General features: G+C 37.1%; 1 protein-coding gene across 1 annotated transcript; it reads right to left on the bottom strand.

Annotated features, from left to right (window-relative positions):
* LOC145483701 (dynein regulatory complex subunit 7-like) lies at nt 1-17,148 on the bottom strand. Its single transcript, XM_081462247.1, has 18 exons — nt 16,832-17,148; nt 15,301-15,466; nt 14,333-14,458; nt 12,980-13,174; nt 12,175-12,333; nt 10,638-10,856; nt 10,027-10,149; nt 8,697-8,766; nt 8,371-8,499; nt 7,690-7,818; nt 6,218-6,281; nt 5,677-5,833; nt 5,169-5,384; nt 4,601-4,711; nt 3,050-3,160; nt 2,004-2,198; nt 1,594-1,733; nt 1-163 (listed from the first exon to the last, which is right to left on the bottom strand). The coding sequence occupies exons 1-18, from the start codon at nt 17,146-17,148 to the stop codon at nt 82-84; spliced, it is 2,709 nt and encodes a 902-aa protein (XP_081318373.1). The 3' UTR covers nt 1-81.
* Between the last annotated feature and the right edge of the window lie 20 nt (nt 17,149-17,168).

The following is a 17,168-nucleotide window of genomic DNA, read 5'->3' as shown; positions in this document are numbered from 1 at the left end:
AACAAGCTTTATTTAGAGATAATTTTATTCAGTGCAAACCAAATATACATATAGTACAAATGCTGATATGTTGAATTTAGATCAGAAATACTCCGCCAATCTTGGGTCGGTCCTGAGTTTTTGTTCCAGTTGAACGTACTTTTGCGGTGCCAGCTCCTTGTGTCTAAAGTAAAAGAAAGTTCTCTTTAGGCTGCATACGGATAGAAACAATTACCAAAAGTCGGTTGGTTAATAATTCCCTTCACATGGCTAGTATTTGTAGCCGATCTAACGCATGCTCTGATTGGCTTACTGTAGTGCATTATTCTCCCGTAATGTCCACGGGCCAATTACGGGCCTGCAAAGATAGAGCAACAAGCCATATAATAAACAACTTATTAACTTCGAACGTTCGGTCTTTACGGGAAAATCTCAAACCACGACCTTGCCATATTGACCTCGCTATTGCTCAGTCAATACGGCAGGGTCTTGGTCCGAGATTTTCGCTCTCGGTTAATAAGTAGTTAGTAATATGTACATAACTAAACAGCTCAAGTTGTAGGATTTAGAAAGACTAATTAAGCATTATGTAAAAGAGGCCTAAGAAAGGATGATTTTAAATCTTATGAACGATAATTGAGGCTCAAAATACACCGCAAAATATGAAATGCCAGAAGAGATTGCGCTAAAAATAAGAGAAAAATATTTGCTGCCTAATGTGCCTGAGAAAAATCTCTTTCAAACAAGCTTGACCAGGATTAAGCAGAGTTTAATGCCAGATGACATTTCACAGTCAGTCCCTATGTGAAAGAAAACCCTTGTGGTAGAATTTTTTTTCTCTCTTTGGAATATTTATCATTAAAAGTGGCTTTCAAACTGCCCGGCGAGACAGACAACAAATGTGCACAACTTTATATCTGATGGATTTATACAGGTAGGTTGCAGGGATATTTTACGAATAAATTTGAGAAATGAGTTAATTATTTATCTCCAAACAATTGCACTGCAATTTAATACAATAGGTCCGTGCTAGGAGAACAAAAAAGACCGAGGGCCGATATTCTCCCAGCAGGCTAGGTTAATAAGAGATTTATTACACCATTGTTTAGAAAAAATACCCCGATCACAGACTGGTAACACTTGTAAAATATCGAAAGTTTCAAGAGCGGAATTCTAATTGGAAGCTGACATGGTGTATACTCCCATCACGTCTGAAGCTAAACAAGACAGACGGAAAAGAGAGGCTGGTGAAAAAAGGGGAATCGTTTACGTGAAAGCAAGTTCTTTCAGAAACGTAAGCCAGAAAATCATTCGGGACAGTGCCTGGTCCAATACTTAGAGAATATTGGACTGGCAATGGAGCAATCTCATTGGTTGAATTTAGTTATTGGTCCTTTGAAAGATCTTAGTTGTGCAATAGTGTTCCTTAATGCGCCACTTCATACGGGATCTGAGTGGCGTATTTTTCGTATTTCACCCTGGCGAGTGTCGTATCGTTCAATGATGTCACATTACAGCCTTTTCCAGCGTTGAATGAACTTGGTTTCTTGCGTCGTTTTCTGTTTAGAACTATGACAGTGGCAGGCAGATTTGTTTTACTTTTACTTACAATACCTGTTAAGGCGTTGTTCAAGGATATGGATTCTAAACATGGCTTCGCTACAGTAGTTAAGGTATTCTTCTTCGTCTTCTTTTGTCATGGACACTTGATTCTGCTGATACCAACTTTGTTTGCGCTGTAATTCTTGTGTTTCCTGTCCCAAGAAAAATTCATGATAGTGAATGGAGAAGATTTCCTCTCCATAGGAGGAAATCTGTCTGCATTCACAGGAAGTCAACGCCGTTTAGATGTCTCATACATTGTAAAACCTTTGTTTAGATATAAAGATACATGAATGGTGCTTTTCAAAATATTTTCCCTCACTTTCTGAAAACAGTTTCGCGGATTTACTGACATAAAACGTCCATTCCTAAATAGATAAATGTGACCCAGTGAGGAGCTGTTCTCCAGACATTCTACAAACCTTCTCAAATCTAGCCTGAATAAGGTTTGCCTTGTCAATAAGACGGTGCTTAAGATCTTGAAGACACTCTTCTTTCAGTTTGTAAGCTTCCTGTCGACTGATGTGAGGAGGATCACCAATTTGAGCCAGGAATGGCGCCAAGTAATCAAGCTCCAATTCATGTTTCTTCATTGCTTCCTCTGCTGCTTTGCGCTCCTAATGTAAACACACCAGAAGAAAACTCATTTATCATATGGCTAGCAAAAACAATACTAATTGATAAGAAAAATTAACAATCTAGTTTCAGTGAGTCTTGTTTCTCTTTTGACACTGTTAATATAGTGTCAAGCAGTCGTTAATAATTTGCGTCGTACAACTGAAACCAAAGTTATCAAAACGACACGAAACAATCCAGTTTAACCAAAGAAAACTCAAAAGAAATATATGACCATATATGTAGCTAAGGGGAAGCGAGGGAGAATGTGTGCGAGCGAGTCACTGTATCAGGTTTAGTTTAACTTCTGATTGGACGACAAAGTAACGCCATTTTCTTTTTAAGCCAATCACTTAGCATAGTAATGCAAACCAATGCAGAACCAATGCAGATGTGAATTACTTTCGACACTCAAGTGAAGACCACTGTAGCCCCGACAAACAGATGAAAATGATACAGGGAATTTATCCGGTATTTTTATCGCCACGCCTCGTAGGGTAGAAAATCATGTCTTGATATTAGATAGTGTGTTCTATTTCCAAATTTCTCAGTTGCTTCATGGTATGCTTCCTGTTAGGGCGCGTTTTAAGGCACGTGACAAATAATCAGAAGCTACCCCGGTTGCTGTTGAGATACAATTTTTGTCTTGGTCGTGACTATCAGCCAGCCAGTGCTTTTTCAGGGTGATAACTTAAGGTGCGAACACTCTCTGTCCAGATTTTGACATGGAATCGCTACTGAACAGTACATGAACTGAAAAAAAAATTAAAAAAAGGAACAGAACACGCAGTAGCAAGCTGTTGTATCACTTGTATGTGCGTTCATAGCACTTGTACAGTGTGAGTCTGTTTACCAGTTCCTGGCGGTGTAATTTGGCCTTCTCGTTTCTCTCTGTATCGTACACAGAAACACTCAGTTGTGATGCCGCTTCTTCTTTGATTCGAAGTTGGAGGATTTCCTTCACCTACAAAATAACAACACCTGTTAAGCATTGAAGCATTGTCAGTGCATGTCAATAATCCGCCTCTTTTCATATCAAAATTCTGTCACAGGCAAGAGTACACAGCAGCATCTCGTCATTAAGTCCCCAGACATTTTTTAAAATGTTTTGTTTCTACCCAAATTCTAGACTGTTCACAGCCTCTCTATTATTCAACGCACGCGAAAGAAAAAGCGAGCACGAAGCACGAGAGGGTCTTTCGTTTTGCACTGGCGTTCAGTCACGTAGGGGCCAAACCACCCCCCTAATGTTTCATGAAGGCTATATTTGCTTGGTTTATATATTTCTGAACCAAGTTTGGCAGATGAGCTTTCTTTGTTCTCCAGTTTATTTCAATTTGGAAGTTGTGACAAAATGTCAGATTATGACGTCATAATTGATGACGTCACCAAAACGTGGTATAATGTTTTGTAAAATCTGATAAAAAGACTATCTCATTGAAAAGGCCTTGACTTGAGGAGTGAAATGCCGGAAACCGTTTTTTGCTATGATGATTATTTTTCGAGATATGGTAAGTTAAATATTTTTTCGTTCTCCCCCGGAATTTGCCTAACCATACTGTCTTTCTTAAGTCAGTCTCTCTGGTTTATTTTTTTAAGTTTTATTCTAGGAGGGCTAATAATCTAGAAAAATAGAAAGCTTGATGTTGTCAAAAATCGTATGGTTTTAGAAATTTGATTTTCGGCTTTGTTAGGATGGTATTAACAGTAAAAAAACGGGTGACGTCACAGGTTATGACGTAACAAAACTAATTTTAACGCAATAACACTAGAGGGATAATTTTTTATTCCGATTTTCTTCTTTATTTTTGCTTTAGTCATCTGGCATATCACATGTGCAACACGGCTGCATTTGCTGGAACAAAATTACGGCTCCAGTTTGGGGATTTTTCTCAAGGGGGGACCCCATATTTTGCAGAGTTATTTTTCATATTTAAAAATGCCATATTTCATTTAATTTTTGTGATATGGACAAAATTTTTTCAGGTTTCAACTCCCCTTGATGTGCTCTTTTGAACACATTGTAAAAAATATGCATATTAAAAACTTCAAAAGAGGCAAAAAACATGACGTCATCACTGTGACGTCACAAATTTGACATTTACTGACATTTTTCACGTAAATATAATTGGCAATAGGTCTCCTGTTCATCTGCCAAGTTTGGTGTAGAAAGAGTCAATACTTTTTAAGTAATGTGAAATAATGTGAAATACCCAAGAACTGACGAAACATTTGGGGGGTGGTTTGGCCCCTACGTGAGTTCTCTCACGATTCTATCCGCGCGTTTAACGATCGAATAAAAATACGAGAAAATGGAGGGCTGTGAGGAGTCTACCCAAATTTACCAACGTAGATTATAAACAACATAAGTACTGAGAACAGTAAGAGAGTAACAGATTAGTACCTCTTCTTCTGATGCTCTTATTTGGTTTGTGCTCTGTTCCTCGGCATCAACCAGTTCTACCAACATCTCATAAACATGTAAATTTTTATGTGGTTTGATGAGAGGGTCCACCTGTTAGCAGAAAATGTGCCTGATTAAAAAAAAATACTGTGCTATGGAATATGACAGATACAGGCCAAGTTTTATTTATTCCGACCGCTGTTATGTATTTACGTTGGTTTTAATTAAAGTTTCAGATTAAAGATGGCTTTGTACTCCTTCCAGAGTATTTAAAAACATACTTATAATTACGATTCAGTGATAAAAAAGAGTCATCGAACTCATTTTTTAGTTATAAGTACTTAAAGCTGAAATAAAGGGTGGTTTAAACAGGATGTACTGTTGTTATGTTAACCTATTTTGCGATAAAGATAACCAGAACTAGTTTACGAATGATTGGGCGTTTGTGGGATACCAGCATTGTGACGTTCAATCAAGTGTAGAATTAATCAGTTCAAGTATAACTGCTGGAACCAGTTGCCAGCCACCTGAAGCTACAGATGTCTAAAGTACACGCAATAAAACTCACCTGAAATGTTGTAGTCATATCCGGCGTCATAGTTAGAGTGCCTCCTTTTTCTGTGGTGTGTGGAGGTCGGATAAATTCCCTCGTGGAAGCCGTTACTCTGTTGTCTTCCAAATGAAACGTTAAGTTTATTCTCTCGTCAGAGACAAGGAAAACTCTCTCCGCAACATCTTCGTTTGCTTCTTTAGACTTGTTACGGTGAAATCTCTCAACTATTTTCTGTTGAAAAGGAAATGATCTTAACTCTGGTGTTTCGGATAATTCGAGTGCCCGTGGCTGGCTATATGTATTTGTGCCATCTAGCAACAAACTACATTTGATAACAGTCGGGAAAGAAAATTGAGTTATGAGACTGAAATGAGCAGGAAAGCATTAGCCTGCGAACCAAGTGACAGCCGGAAATACGAATGCTTTCGCAGGCTAGAAAGCGTGGACTTATAATGCACAATACGCGCTTGAAGAATAGCTATTGTAGCATACAAAGTCAGCTGACGGTTTGAAGGTGACGTACCACTATAGGTCTTGAGTTGGCCTCCTGCGGCCCAAACTTTTTCACTCGCTTTCCAAATGTCACCTGCCGATAGTACATGAAATCGTCTCTATCCACATAACTTTCCGTCATTTCCTCTGGCGACTCTTCACGCTTAACAAGCCCGTCAATGCGAGCACTGAAAAAGTACATGTCAGTCAGGATATTTTACAACAATTATGTTTGAGTGCACAATAATTGTTCACTGGAGGTTAGGTAAACATTGGTGATATTTAAGGAGACGAAGCAGAGGTGAATATTCTCCAAAGAATAAATTTATTGGTATAATTTTCAAAATCAGTATTAAGAACTAGAACCAAAGAACATGAACATGTGACATGAACAGCTCGCCAGGATAAATTTGGCACAAAGTCAGCCTTTATCAGAGGCAAGGCTAAGGAAGGGAGGCTCACAGCTGAAAAAAAGTTCCTTAATGTATATTCAGCTTCTATCTAGTAGCAGTAGCAGTTCTTTTCAAAAAGCCTTGGAAAGATCCAGTTTGCCCATGAAAGAAGTGACGTACCTGGAGTAAAATAACATAGTTCTATCGGATTCTGGACCCGGAGAACTTGCTTTGTAGGTGTGTTCTAAAAAGGGCAAAAGGGGAAAACAATAATTATGAAACAATACGTGCGTAAGTGTCTGCACGCACATAAAAAGAAACGTTAGACTGTTTTTTATTCTGTTACTAGATTTTAAAATAATTCGACTTCATTTACCAGTAAAAGTTATTTTCCCAGTTGTTTAACTGGGTCAGCTACCAACAAAGAAATATCAATGATTGGTTGCACAATTTTCCTTATCCAAATCGCAATTAGCCAATCCGAAGCCTTGTCTACTGTCCTACAATTTAATCAGATCCTGCATTATTTAAAACTGGATCATTGGATAATGCAATTCGAGAGTTTTCATTGGCTTAGCCACCATGGGTTTTGAGACATTATACCATGAAATACAAATATGGTAAGCGTACGCGTGATTTTTTGGGCGTTTTATTCAATCAATCAATCAATCAATCAATCAATCAATCAATCAATCAATCAATCATTATTGAAAGAGGGTTACCGTAGTTTTTCGGTTATAAGGCGCACGGTTTTTTCGAGGAAAATCTGTTTTTTCTTGGGAAGTTTTTGCCAAAATTGGGGTGCGCCTTATAGCCGAATATTTTCGCGCAAAAAAATCTAACGACAGCAATTTTACACTTAATAGTACACTTAATAGTACACTTAATAGTGAGGCGACTGATAAACCTTAGTTTCCTATATTTTGGGGGCGTTTTTAATGAACAAAACGCTTCAGGACTTGATAATATCTCTGCCAGGTTGATTTGTGAATGTGCTGATTAAGTGATCTGTTTAACAAATCCTTGTCTTCTGGCATATTTTCCAACGAATGGAAATGTGCTAGAGTCACTCCGTTGTTTAAAGAGGTGTTATCTCGGTAGTTGCAAAAGTATTCCAGAGGATTGTGATGTATTTTTATTGTGTTTAAAGCAAGATTAAAGATTAAAGAACAATTGTTCCACTCGCGCTTGTTGGATATGAGCTAGTTGATTATAGTCAACTCGGCGCTACGCACCTCATGGCTATCTACCATCTCATATCCAACGCACACTTGTGGATTAACTGTTAATTGAATATCAAGTCACTGATCTGATATTTGCCAGATTTTTGGTACTGTACTTATACCTAATCCTACCTTTTTGATATGCTTCAGCGACATATATGGCAAGTTTGGTCAAGCCAAAATCAGAAAAGCGAGACCAAACGAGCCTAATATGAAGCGAACCAAAACACGATTAGGTATTTAGGTACCCGAGGTGCTATATATCGTAGCCATCAGATCAGTGACTACAGTTGATATCGCAAGATATCAGGACAGTAGACAAGGCTTATGATTGACTAATTGCGACTTGTCTTGTGTGCGAGTGTATGGTGGATGTTAAGTGGTGGCCCGACTGGTATAAAATGCGATAAAAGTGCTACAATTTCCAACCTTTAAGACAGTCCAGCCTGCCAGGTGCAAAGAATTCAGTAATAAGTCCAGTGGTCATGTTATGAACTTTAGTCTCTAGCTTGTCAATCCGGTGTTTGTACACTTCTCTCTTCTCGACAAGATCTTTTACTAAAATCAAACCATTTTTACATTACTTTCAAACATGATAATTTCAGTCTCATTCAGCCAGCCTTTTTTCCAGTACTGGTGTAATGAACTACAAAGTTGGTACTTTGTTTAGCTCTGTGGTACATCAATAACAATCACAATTAATATATGAAGAATAATTAGAAATGAAAGGCAAATTATAAAAATGTTAATGTGATGTACAAAAATGTAAAGAGATCAAGGCAAGAGAGGAAGAAGTTTTTACTTTGCTCATTCATCATTACCAGAATATTTTTTTTTGTCCTCTGTAATTACATGTCTTTATTTAGTCCCTTATCCCCAACCTAGAGGTGCATTTTAATCAGCTGGTAATTGCAAGAAAATGTATCAACATTGTAAAAAGAAATTAGACAGTGCAAAACACTGTAAGGAGAAATTAAATAACTCTCCAGACATAGTAATAACTGATTCTGATGTAATATATACATATTGTAACTAGAAGTCTGATGTTATTCCACATTTCAAGCTGCTACAGGCTGCAGAATAGTTCCAGCTCATTCCTTATGTACTCACACTCATAATCATTGTAACTTGCCAAACTGGACACAAGACCATCTTTTAGCAGATACTCTGCAAACTTTTCTATCTTGGCTTTCTTGTACAGCTTAGTCTTCTTTCCAAAAGGACACCTAGTTTGGAATTCTTCAACCAAGATAAAATGATTAATCATTGTCTTTGTTTATCTACCTAAATCTTTTTAGATCCCCTTATAAATAATATATCTCTGAGTTCATTTTACTAAGATTAGAAATAGAAATAAAGTCCCCAACCTTTTTAAATTCATATTTCTTAGGGTCAAAAAATACATTGTTACCAAAATGTGTGAATTACTCTGTCACCTTTTAATGCAATTTCAATAGGTGCAACCCAGGAAGGAGGCAAGTCAAAATCAGATCCCTCGTCATCATTCTGAGAAAAACAAAGACAAACAATGTCACAGCTACACAGATGACTTTTTAAAACAAAGTGAAACCTGTTTTAAGCAGACCCCATATTAAGCAGGCACCTTTTATTACGCGAACAGCAGTGCAAGTCCCATTTTTCTTTTCCCACATTCACTGTAAAAAATACCTGTATTCAACAGACACCTCTATTAAGCGGATGTAGACGTCTTAAACTTGACTTTTATGGTCATTTCTATTTGTTAGAAACCTGTATCAAACGGACACTGCAAAAAGAATGCCTGATTTTTTTGTCCACATTTTAGCAGTATGGTCATTAAAGTTTGCCAACAAACTGAGCTGTCACAGAAATGCAATATATTTTGTTATTCGATTTTGTTTTTACAGAACTTTGTTCTTGTCTGATTTTGTGAACCTTCACATGATTCAATCAATATAGATACTGTTACTGTATACTTAAATCACTTTACCTCATATACTTGTCATTGTTTATGGAAATAAGGTATTTCAGGGTTATCGATCGTTCACAAGAATGTTATTTGTCCCTTTCAAGGTCTTTTAATACTGACCAATATTGATATGATCCCTCCAAGTCAAATTCTGAGAAAACCTGTTCTCAGCAGACACCCTGTATTAAGTGGACACTAGTAAGGGTTCTGAGGGTGTCTGCCTAATACAGGTTTGACTGTAGAAATGATATATGCCAAAGGGTAGAAAAGAGAAACAGATTCAATCACTGTATTAAGCAAATTTTAATGTTAAATACTTAAAAAGTACTTCTCTCTTTGTCTTATCTTAGTTTTTGGCTTAAAAAGACACTATTCACAATTCTCTTATTTTGAGAGATTTGCATCTACAGTACAGACTCTCAGTAGTTATTCCTAGTGTTTTTGGAGTCTATCTACTACATACTAGTTATGCAACACTTTCGAGTGGTTCACCATTCCATGAGTCACTTGTATTTTCTCCGTATACACACAAGGCCTTAGGCAAGTGTGTATGCCAAGAAAATGCATTAGTGACAAATGAGATATTCCATGGTATACCACTAGAGAGCATAACTACATTTTATACCATGTCATAGAAAATACAGTGGCTGACACAATCAAAGCAATATACACGCAATGCATGATGGGAAGGTCGGATGTAATACTGTTGAATGTACAATGGCTTTACTGTATTCTGATTGGCTGTGTTTTCTATGGTATGTTCAAAAATCTATATACACTTATCTGAGCAGCTAATTAGTCATGCTATTGATATACACCTCTTCATCATCTATATCAAGAGGGTCAGTTTCATCCACAGATGGGATCATCAGCAAGGGTTTATCTGTGGTGGAAAACATGAACTCCCACTTGGATGCATCACCCAGGTCATACACAAGGTCCTGTGATGGAAATGGAATCAAGAGTTAATTAAATAAATAACAAATAAAAATAACAACGAAATCCCACCTTCAAAACATGCAAATGACCTTAGTAATAGATGTAAAAACATGACAAGATGACTAACAATCTAGGGCATGGTACAAAATGATAACCCCTCCTGGAACATCATCCTGGACTGTGACCCCACTCAAAATAAAATATATATATAAACATGTCTATGTTTTTGCAGATCAACAAAAACAACAGTTATGTAATGACCTAATCTAACAAAATCCCTCTTCCAAATTTTCCATTTACTGCTGGTGAATGCAAATACATGTCATAATCACCAGCTGGAGGTAGTATTTTGTTTTAGTTACCCATGCTACAAAGATTCTCCAAACTGCTAATTCACAAACTTCAGATATGTAAAAAGAGACCTGATTTTTTATGTGTCTTACAAATGGGAATTGCGGCCCTAATAATCAGTGCATTAATACACATGTACCTGAACACCATGTGAACAGTCTTGCATGTTAACCCAATAATTCTTGTGATTCCACACACTTTCAATTCCAAGATAAGCATTGTGTGTGAGAGGGTGACAGGCTCCTGTAAGAGTCTCAATAAAGAAACTTTCAGGGACCTCTCGCTTTCCTGATAGGACCAGAACCCAACAGTGCACCCTTAATCCATGCAGCTTGTCAGGCTTAGGCTTTTCCAATTCCTACAGTGAGTGTATTAAAAAACAACAATAACAACATTCATTTACAATTTTAAGTGAAAATTATTTTGTTTTAATTATTAAAACATATTATTATATGGCTTGTGTTTCTAGCGGATCTAACATGTGCTCTGATTGGCTAACTGTAGGGTATTTTTCTCCCATAATGCCCACGGGCTGATTACAGGCCTGCAAAGACAGAGCAAAAAGCCATTATAATAAACAACTTATTAACCTTGAATGTTTGCTTTTTATGGGAAAATCTCAAACCTCGGCCTTGCCATATTGACCTAACAATCGCTTAGTCAATATGGCATGGCCTTGGTTTGACATTTTCCAGTAAAGACCTCACTCCCATGTAAAAAGTGGTTAATAAAATTTTATTGTAAATTTAACCTAATATAAAGTTACACAGTGCCTCTGGTACAGTTGTTTGATTTGATAATGGAAAGACAATTAACTAAAAGCAGTGAAAATATCAATTGACTGAATGCCTGCTATTCTGAATGGGTGTATGATCAAGTAAGAAATTATAAATAGATACTAACTGGCCAGTTACTTTAACTCTCATTACTGTTATGATGTCTCATATATATGTTAAATTGTTCTGAGACAGAATATATCATGATCAAGTGGTAACAGAAAGGTAAGGGACGTTGGCATTTGCTCAGTTACCTTTTCATCTTGCTAAAAATATGCACGTGCACCGATACAAAATCCTAACAAAGACTCTTTGTGGGCACATAGTACAATACACACTGCTTTTTAGTGCAGAGAGCACTATTGGGATGGTTTAGGGGGCTAATGTCCTCTAAACCGCTAAGTCCTAAGGGATAAGGTGTAAACTTTGTTTGTTTGATTAATTCATTTCAATTTATTAATTAGCTTTGCAGCAAGGGCAAAAACACATTTCCTACAAGATCACACACTAACATTGAGAAGAGCTGTCTTGACAAATGGTAATTAATTATAAGTTATTCTTGGACTGTGAATGAAAATACACACATGAAACATACAAACTGCTAATGTCTCATCAAAATCCCTAGCTTACTAGCAAGGTCAATACAAAGCAGGGGTGAACAGCAGGGGTTCTAGAGGAACCGTGTTGTGAGTACTGCATCAGAGCTATACGTTACACTCTGCACTATCTGAGATTGTCTCACTAGTTTATTCATAATACAGGACTATATACTTTTTCCTGTTTTCTGCTCTGCTGAATGATATTCGGGAAGTTAGATGTTCTTTTAATTACATGGTTTACAACTTTTTCACAATGACCGCAGTTACATCAATTTTTGAAATGCTGACACGATCATCTTACCGCAATTCTTGCCCCTTCCTCTTCTCGCCGTTTCCTTTCCTGTTCCTCTTCTTCGGCTTTTTTCTTTGACTCAACTTTAGCTTCAAACTTACTTCTTAAATCTTTAGGAGGTTTCACTGTGTACTTTTTAACTTCTTTTTTCACCTCTTCCTTGGTTACCTTTTAATTGACAAGTCAAACCCATTTTACATATATATATACATATACATATACATATTCATATACATATACATATACATATACATATACATATACATATACATATACATATACATATACATATACATATACATATACATATACATATACATATACATATACATATACATATACATATACATATACATATACATATACATATATATAATTTCAACTCTACACTTGATGTAAGTACACAACCACTGAGAGATCAATAAAAGCAATGAAGCACATGACCTTGACAAGGTAGGGTGTAGTCTGCATCTCTTCTGAGAGTCTGTGTCTCATTCTCTAAGTAGTGCTGGTTATCATTGCCTGCATGGTTACTGGTCGCAGGTATCACAAATAAACTGAATTTATCTCCTCCTGACCAGCGACCAACAGAAACAAATAAAGTGACATAACAAAGGAGCCAAAGGATCTTGAGCAAACAAGCAAACACTTTGTGAACTCACTACCAACATCAAAAAACTTTTCACTGGCGAGGAATATTTTATGGTCACGGAAATACAAGTTGTGGCCATGGGGTGTGAATGTAACACATAAGTCCTGTATTTTCTTCTGATTAATTTTGCGAGGAAAACCAAAAATAATGCAATTAACAGACCTCATCTTTTTTTCTCAGGAGAGGACAGATTTCTCTTGTTTCATCCATGAGTGTTGTTTCTCTGGTTGCATACCCACACACACAGTATGCATCATAACCAGCTCCAATCAGTAAGGAACTCAACAGGACACTAAAATCAAAACAGTTTCCCTTTTGGCTCCTCAGGACAGTGGTAGGAGATACCAGGGTACTTGGCTGTCAATAAAAAAGCATCCTCAGCTCAGAATGAAAGTTGAAACAAATCTCTCACTTCCTCCTGTGCATTAAATATTAACTAAAGACAGTGTTAGAACACTGCATGTTGTTACTCAGATCAGCAGAGGAGAGGTCGCTCTAAGATGGTGTAAGTTAGGAATGGAGGGAACAAGCTCCTCACATCAATCAACAATGACGGATATTTTTCTATGTTTGAACATTTGCTGGGACTTTCTTTTAGCAACATTTGATATAATTGTGCCTCGTGACAGGTCCTTAAAAGAAATCTGTGAAATATATAGGCAAGTCTGTAATTTAAAGACTGCTTATTTGAGGACTTGGGGGCTTTCATTAAGCAAATAAGCTTATTTTAGGTAAGACCTGAAGGAGGTGTGATAATTTTTGACTTGAAGCTGCACATGCATGCCGCAATTTGTTAATAATATATACTAGAAGTGGGTTGAAGACTTCAAATCATACAACTGCCTTTACAATGATTAACCCCACCCCCGCTCCACCAGGCTCAGATTTAGGGTGGTGGATTGGGTGGTTAGCAATTCTCTCTTTGGAGGAACAAAAGAAGAAAAAGAATTTTTTAAAAATTGGGAATACAGAGTTCAACTTTCAGGAAAAAACCTTGGGGTCTTGATTTAGTGGCCAGCAAAAGTATTTCGGTAAAAAGTGTGAAAATATAGTCGCCAGTGAAAAAAAATTTGGTCACATTGGCGACCCCAGTGGTCGAAACATTGAGCTCTAGAATATTACGTAAGAAAAAAAGGAAAACACTCTGGAAACTACCTCATCGTTATTTCAACTTTGTGGCACTGCTAGTATTTCTGGTGTAACAGTTTTAAATTAGGTTCAAATTCTCAAATTGCCACAGTAGGGGGCATACCCCATTGATTCTGCAACTGGAAGATATCAGCCGACCCCCTTGAAAAACCCTGTATCCCCCCCACCAAATTAATGCATGATGAAGGCAAACTTAAACAAAGCAAAAATATATTTTTCCTCGATTAATACATGTCATCACTGATTTTACACATGATATATATTAAAATGTCTTGGTGACTTGTAAGTGGATGGTATGCCAGTGGAATGCCTACAAGTATACTAAATAGTAACACTAAATATTTCCGTCAAATGAAGAAAGCTTACCAAGTCAATTGGTGGATCCAAAGGAACAAATGTCAGATAATCTGAGACAAACTGTGCACAGCCATCATAATCATACACCTCTTTGTATGGCAGAAGCGTTGGGCGAATTGTTGTGCATACAAATTTCTAAGAATGAAAAAAAAAACATGGTTACATATTTTTTTCTGGAGTTGTAAAGAGACCTACATGCGCACATCGGTCATAAATTTTATATAATTTCCATGTCAACCAACCATTAAGCCTTAGGCTGAATGAGTCTGAGACCTGCAGGTTGGAAACTTCCATCTTACACCTACTCATGACTATAGCTAACTGAGAATTTTTGAGCTATTGCAGCATCAACTGGCACAATTTGACATCTGTCACATGCCTGCGGATCAAAGACATCAATCACACACCTACAGCTAGAACAATTTCACATGCATGACTAACAATAACTACTCTGGACACTTGTTCAGTAACCATTAACATGAAAAATTCAATTCAATTTCCATCCAAAATCAGAGTCCAGTGAACAGCACTAAATGTGACATTTGGGACCTAAACAACAAGTTATAAGGTTGTGTTTCAGTTTGAGGGACTGGACACCACTGCCCAACCTTTGGTTGTATGATGTGACGTATTAGTGATGTGCTAACAAGACATCTTCAGGAATCTTCTGACAATGTTTGGAAAGTCGTCAGAATTTTTTAGTGGATAATACAGGTTGACAAAACCAACATATCCTAGCTTGGATATTAATTTCTCCACTATTTATCCTTTGATCTACTGGGCCATATCATGGAAGTTGGCCCTTACCAAGTTGTGGGACCAAGCTATAGTTAAGCTTGGGACTAAGCTGTAAATCAACTCTAGAGTAGATAGCAGCAGCTAAGATAGAGGATTTTAACCAACACTTAACATAAGTAGCTAGGTAATCTCAAGCTCAAAGATTATTCCACTATCAAGCTAAAACGTTACATAATTACCTCTATTCCACTCTCATTAAGAGGATTTAAAAACAAGGGTTTACGATCACGATAGAGATGAACAAACTGCCGTCTAAAATTCTCACAAAATGACAACACAAGTTTTTCCTTTGGGGTATTTGATTTGTGGGATTCAGGAAGAGAAGTATTGTCAACACCTTTGTTTCTATAAGAGACAGAAAAGTAAAATTAATGTTACTAAAAACAGTTATTAATAGATCCTGAAGATGAATACTGCTTTAGTTATCAAAACAACTCATTCATCCATCCTTTTGATGCCAACACATTTGCAGAACTCATAAGGCCACAATAATAGGGGTTTCAACTGCGCAAGACACTGAGTGACTGTTTATATGCTTTCATTCCTTGGAGAGCATTTTTATGTGAATAAGTCTAATGAAGCAAGATGCCATGGCAGGGGGGGAGCTCCAATATATGAAAATTTAGAGGTATGTGCTACTGTTAAGGGTATGGTTTTCAGGCAGTTTAATCTGGAATGGGATATAGAAATCACACAGAATAGGATAATTAATTCACCGAGAAAGTGGCCAGTGTACAAATAATTTAGTCTAAAACAGGGTTATTTACCCGGGGTTCTATACTAGAAATTGAAACTTGGAAGTGACTGTAAGATATCGGTTTAGCTAGCGTATGTTGGACTATTATACTGATAAAGTTTCTGCATGGAAATAGATAGTCTGGAATAGAGCAGGGGTTTTTGGGACCTCAAGTCTTGAACAGAACTGCAAAATAAAGTTGATCATGGTCTAGTATAGGGTAACTAAGGGTTTCTGTGTCCCAGTGGCAGTCACCCTCACCCAAAGATTTACAGAGTTACCTCTTGGTGAGTACTGTTGATTCATGCCACCATTAATTAATCCATGCTTTAATGTGCATTGAGTTATGATGCACGCAGGACATTTGGAGAGAACAAAAGAAGCATAAGAGTTTCCTAGGGAAAGCTGAGAGCAACTCTTAAGCTCCTTGAGCACTCTCCAAACTTCTCAAGTGCTTCATAGCGTAATGATGCATGGCCAAAATTATTGAATAAATTGATTTAAAACATCATTAGCTGAGATAAATGTATGATGACCACCACTTGAATGTATAAGAAAAAACCTTCCCTGGGATGGCTGAGGATACTAGTATTTCTTGGAGCTACACAGAATCTCCAGGTTTGGTCGACAGCCATGTTTATTGGATGATATCAATGAACGTTTACTTTACTGGCAGCCATGCAATCATCAGGGTGTATCTATTTTGAGCAAATGTGTACATTCGATGAACAATGACAATGTTCCTACATGAAAAAAATAGCTGTACTTTACTGTCAACATTAGTGAAAACATTCAGGTATTCAGGTATCAACTGATTTAGCGCATACACTTTTACGATAGATACTTCAAGGTAGTTTAGAACCGTCCCTTTGGAGAACATAGCATAAGTAGGTCTAAATGTCTTAAATTTTATTTTGTTTCTACATTATACAGCTCTATGCAGCTCAACATTAGAACGGGAAAGCAGAACTTACGGTAGAGAATTGATATCTGGAGCCGTGACTTGGATTTTTGCTAATTCCTTCTGCAGGGATTCCATATCAATAACCTGGAATGGTCGATTGTGTTCAGACCAAGAATACAATACTTCACAAAATAACCGAATAAACTGATTGTTGTGAATCTTCTTGGCAACGGCTTTGACTTTTACTAGTCCGAGAGAAGACTGGAAACATTTTCTGACTCGACCCAATCTTCCGCGACTTTTTCGCTCTTCTTTCTTGGCGTCGAAGAAATGTTGTGGATCGACCAAGTTCAACAATGGTGAAACTTTTAGATTGAGTATCTGCATTGAAATTTTTCTTTTAAAAG

The sequence above is a fragment of the Orbicella franksi genome, chromosome 4 (genome assembly GCF_964199315.1).
Source record: "Orbicella franksi chromosome 4, jaOrbFran1.1, whole genome shotgun sequence".
Lineage (NCBI taxonomy): Eukaryota > Metazoa > Cnidaria > Anthozoa > Scleractinia > Merulinidae > Orbicella > Orbicella franksi.
Note: the sequence above shows the minus strand (reverse complement) of the source record. Positions and strands in the feature narration are given on the sequence as shown.

What these genes read in the sequence shown, in the direction of transcription:
- LOC145483701 (XM_081462247.1), bottom strand. Translation starts at nt 17,148, where the DNA reads ATGCAGATACTCAATCTAAAAGTTTCACCATTGTTGAACTTGGTCGAT. An exon ending in TGGATCCACCAATTGACTTG is followed by an intron (nt 13,175 to 14,332) that starts GTAAGCTTTCTT and finishes TTTTATTGACAG; the next exon opens with CCAAGTACCCTGGTATCTCC. An exon ending in ACTGTTCACATGGTGTTCAG is followed by an intron (nt 10,150 to 10,637) that starts GTACATGTGTAT and finishes TTTCCATCACAG; the next exon opens with GACCTTGTGTATGACCTGGG.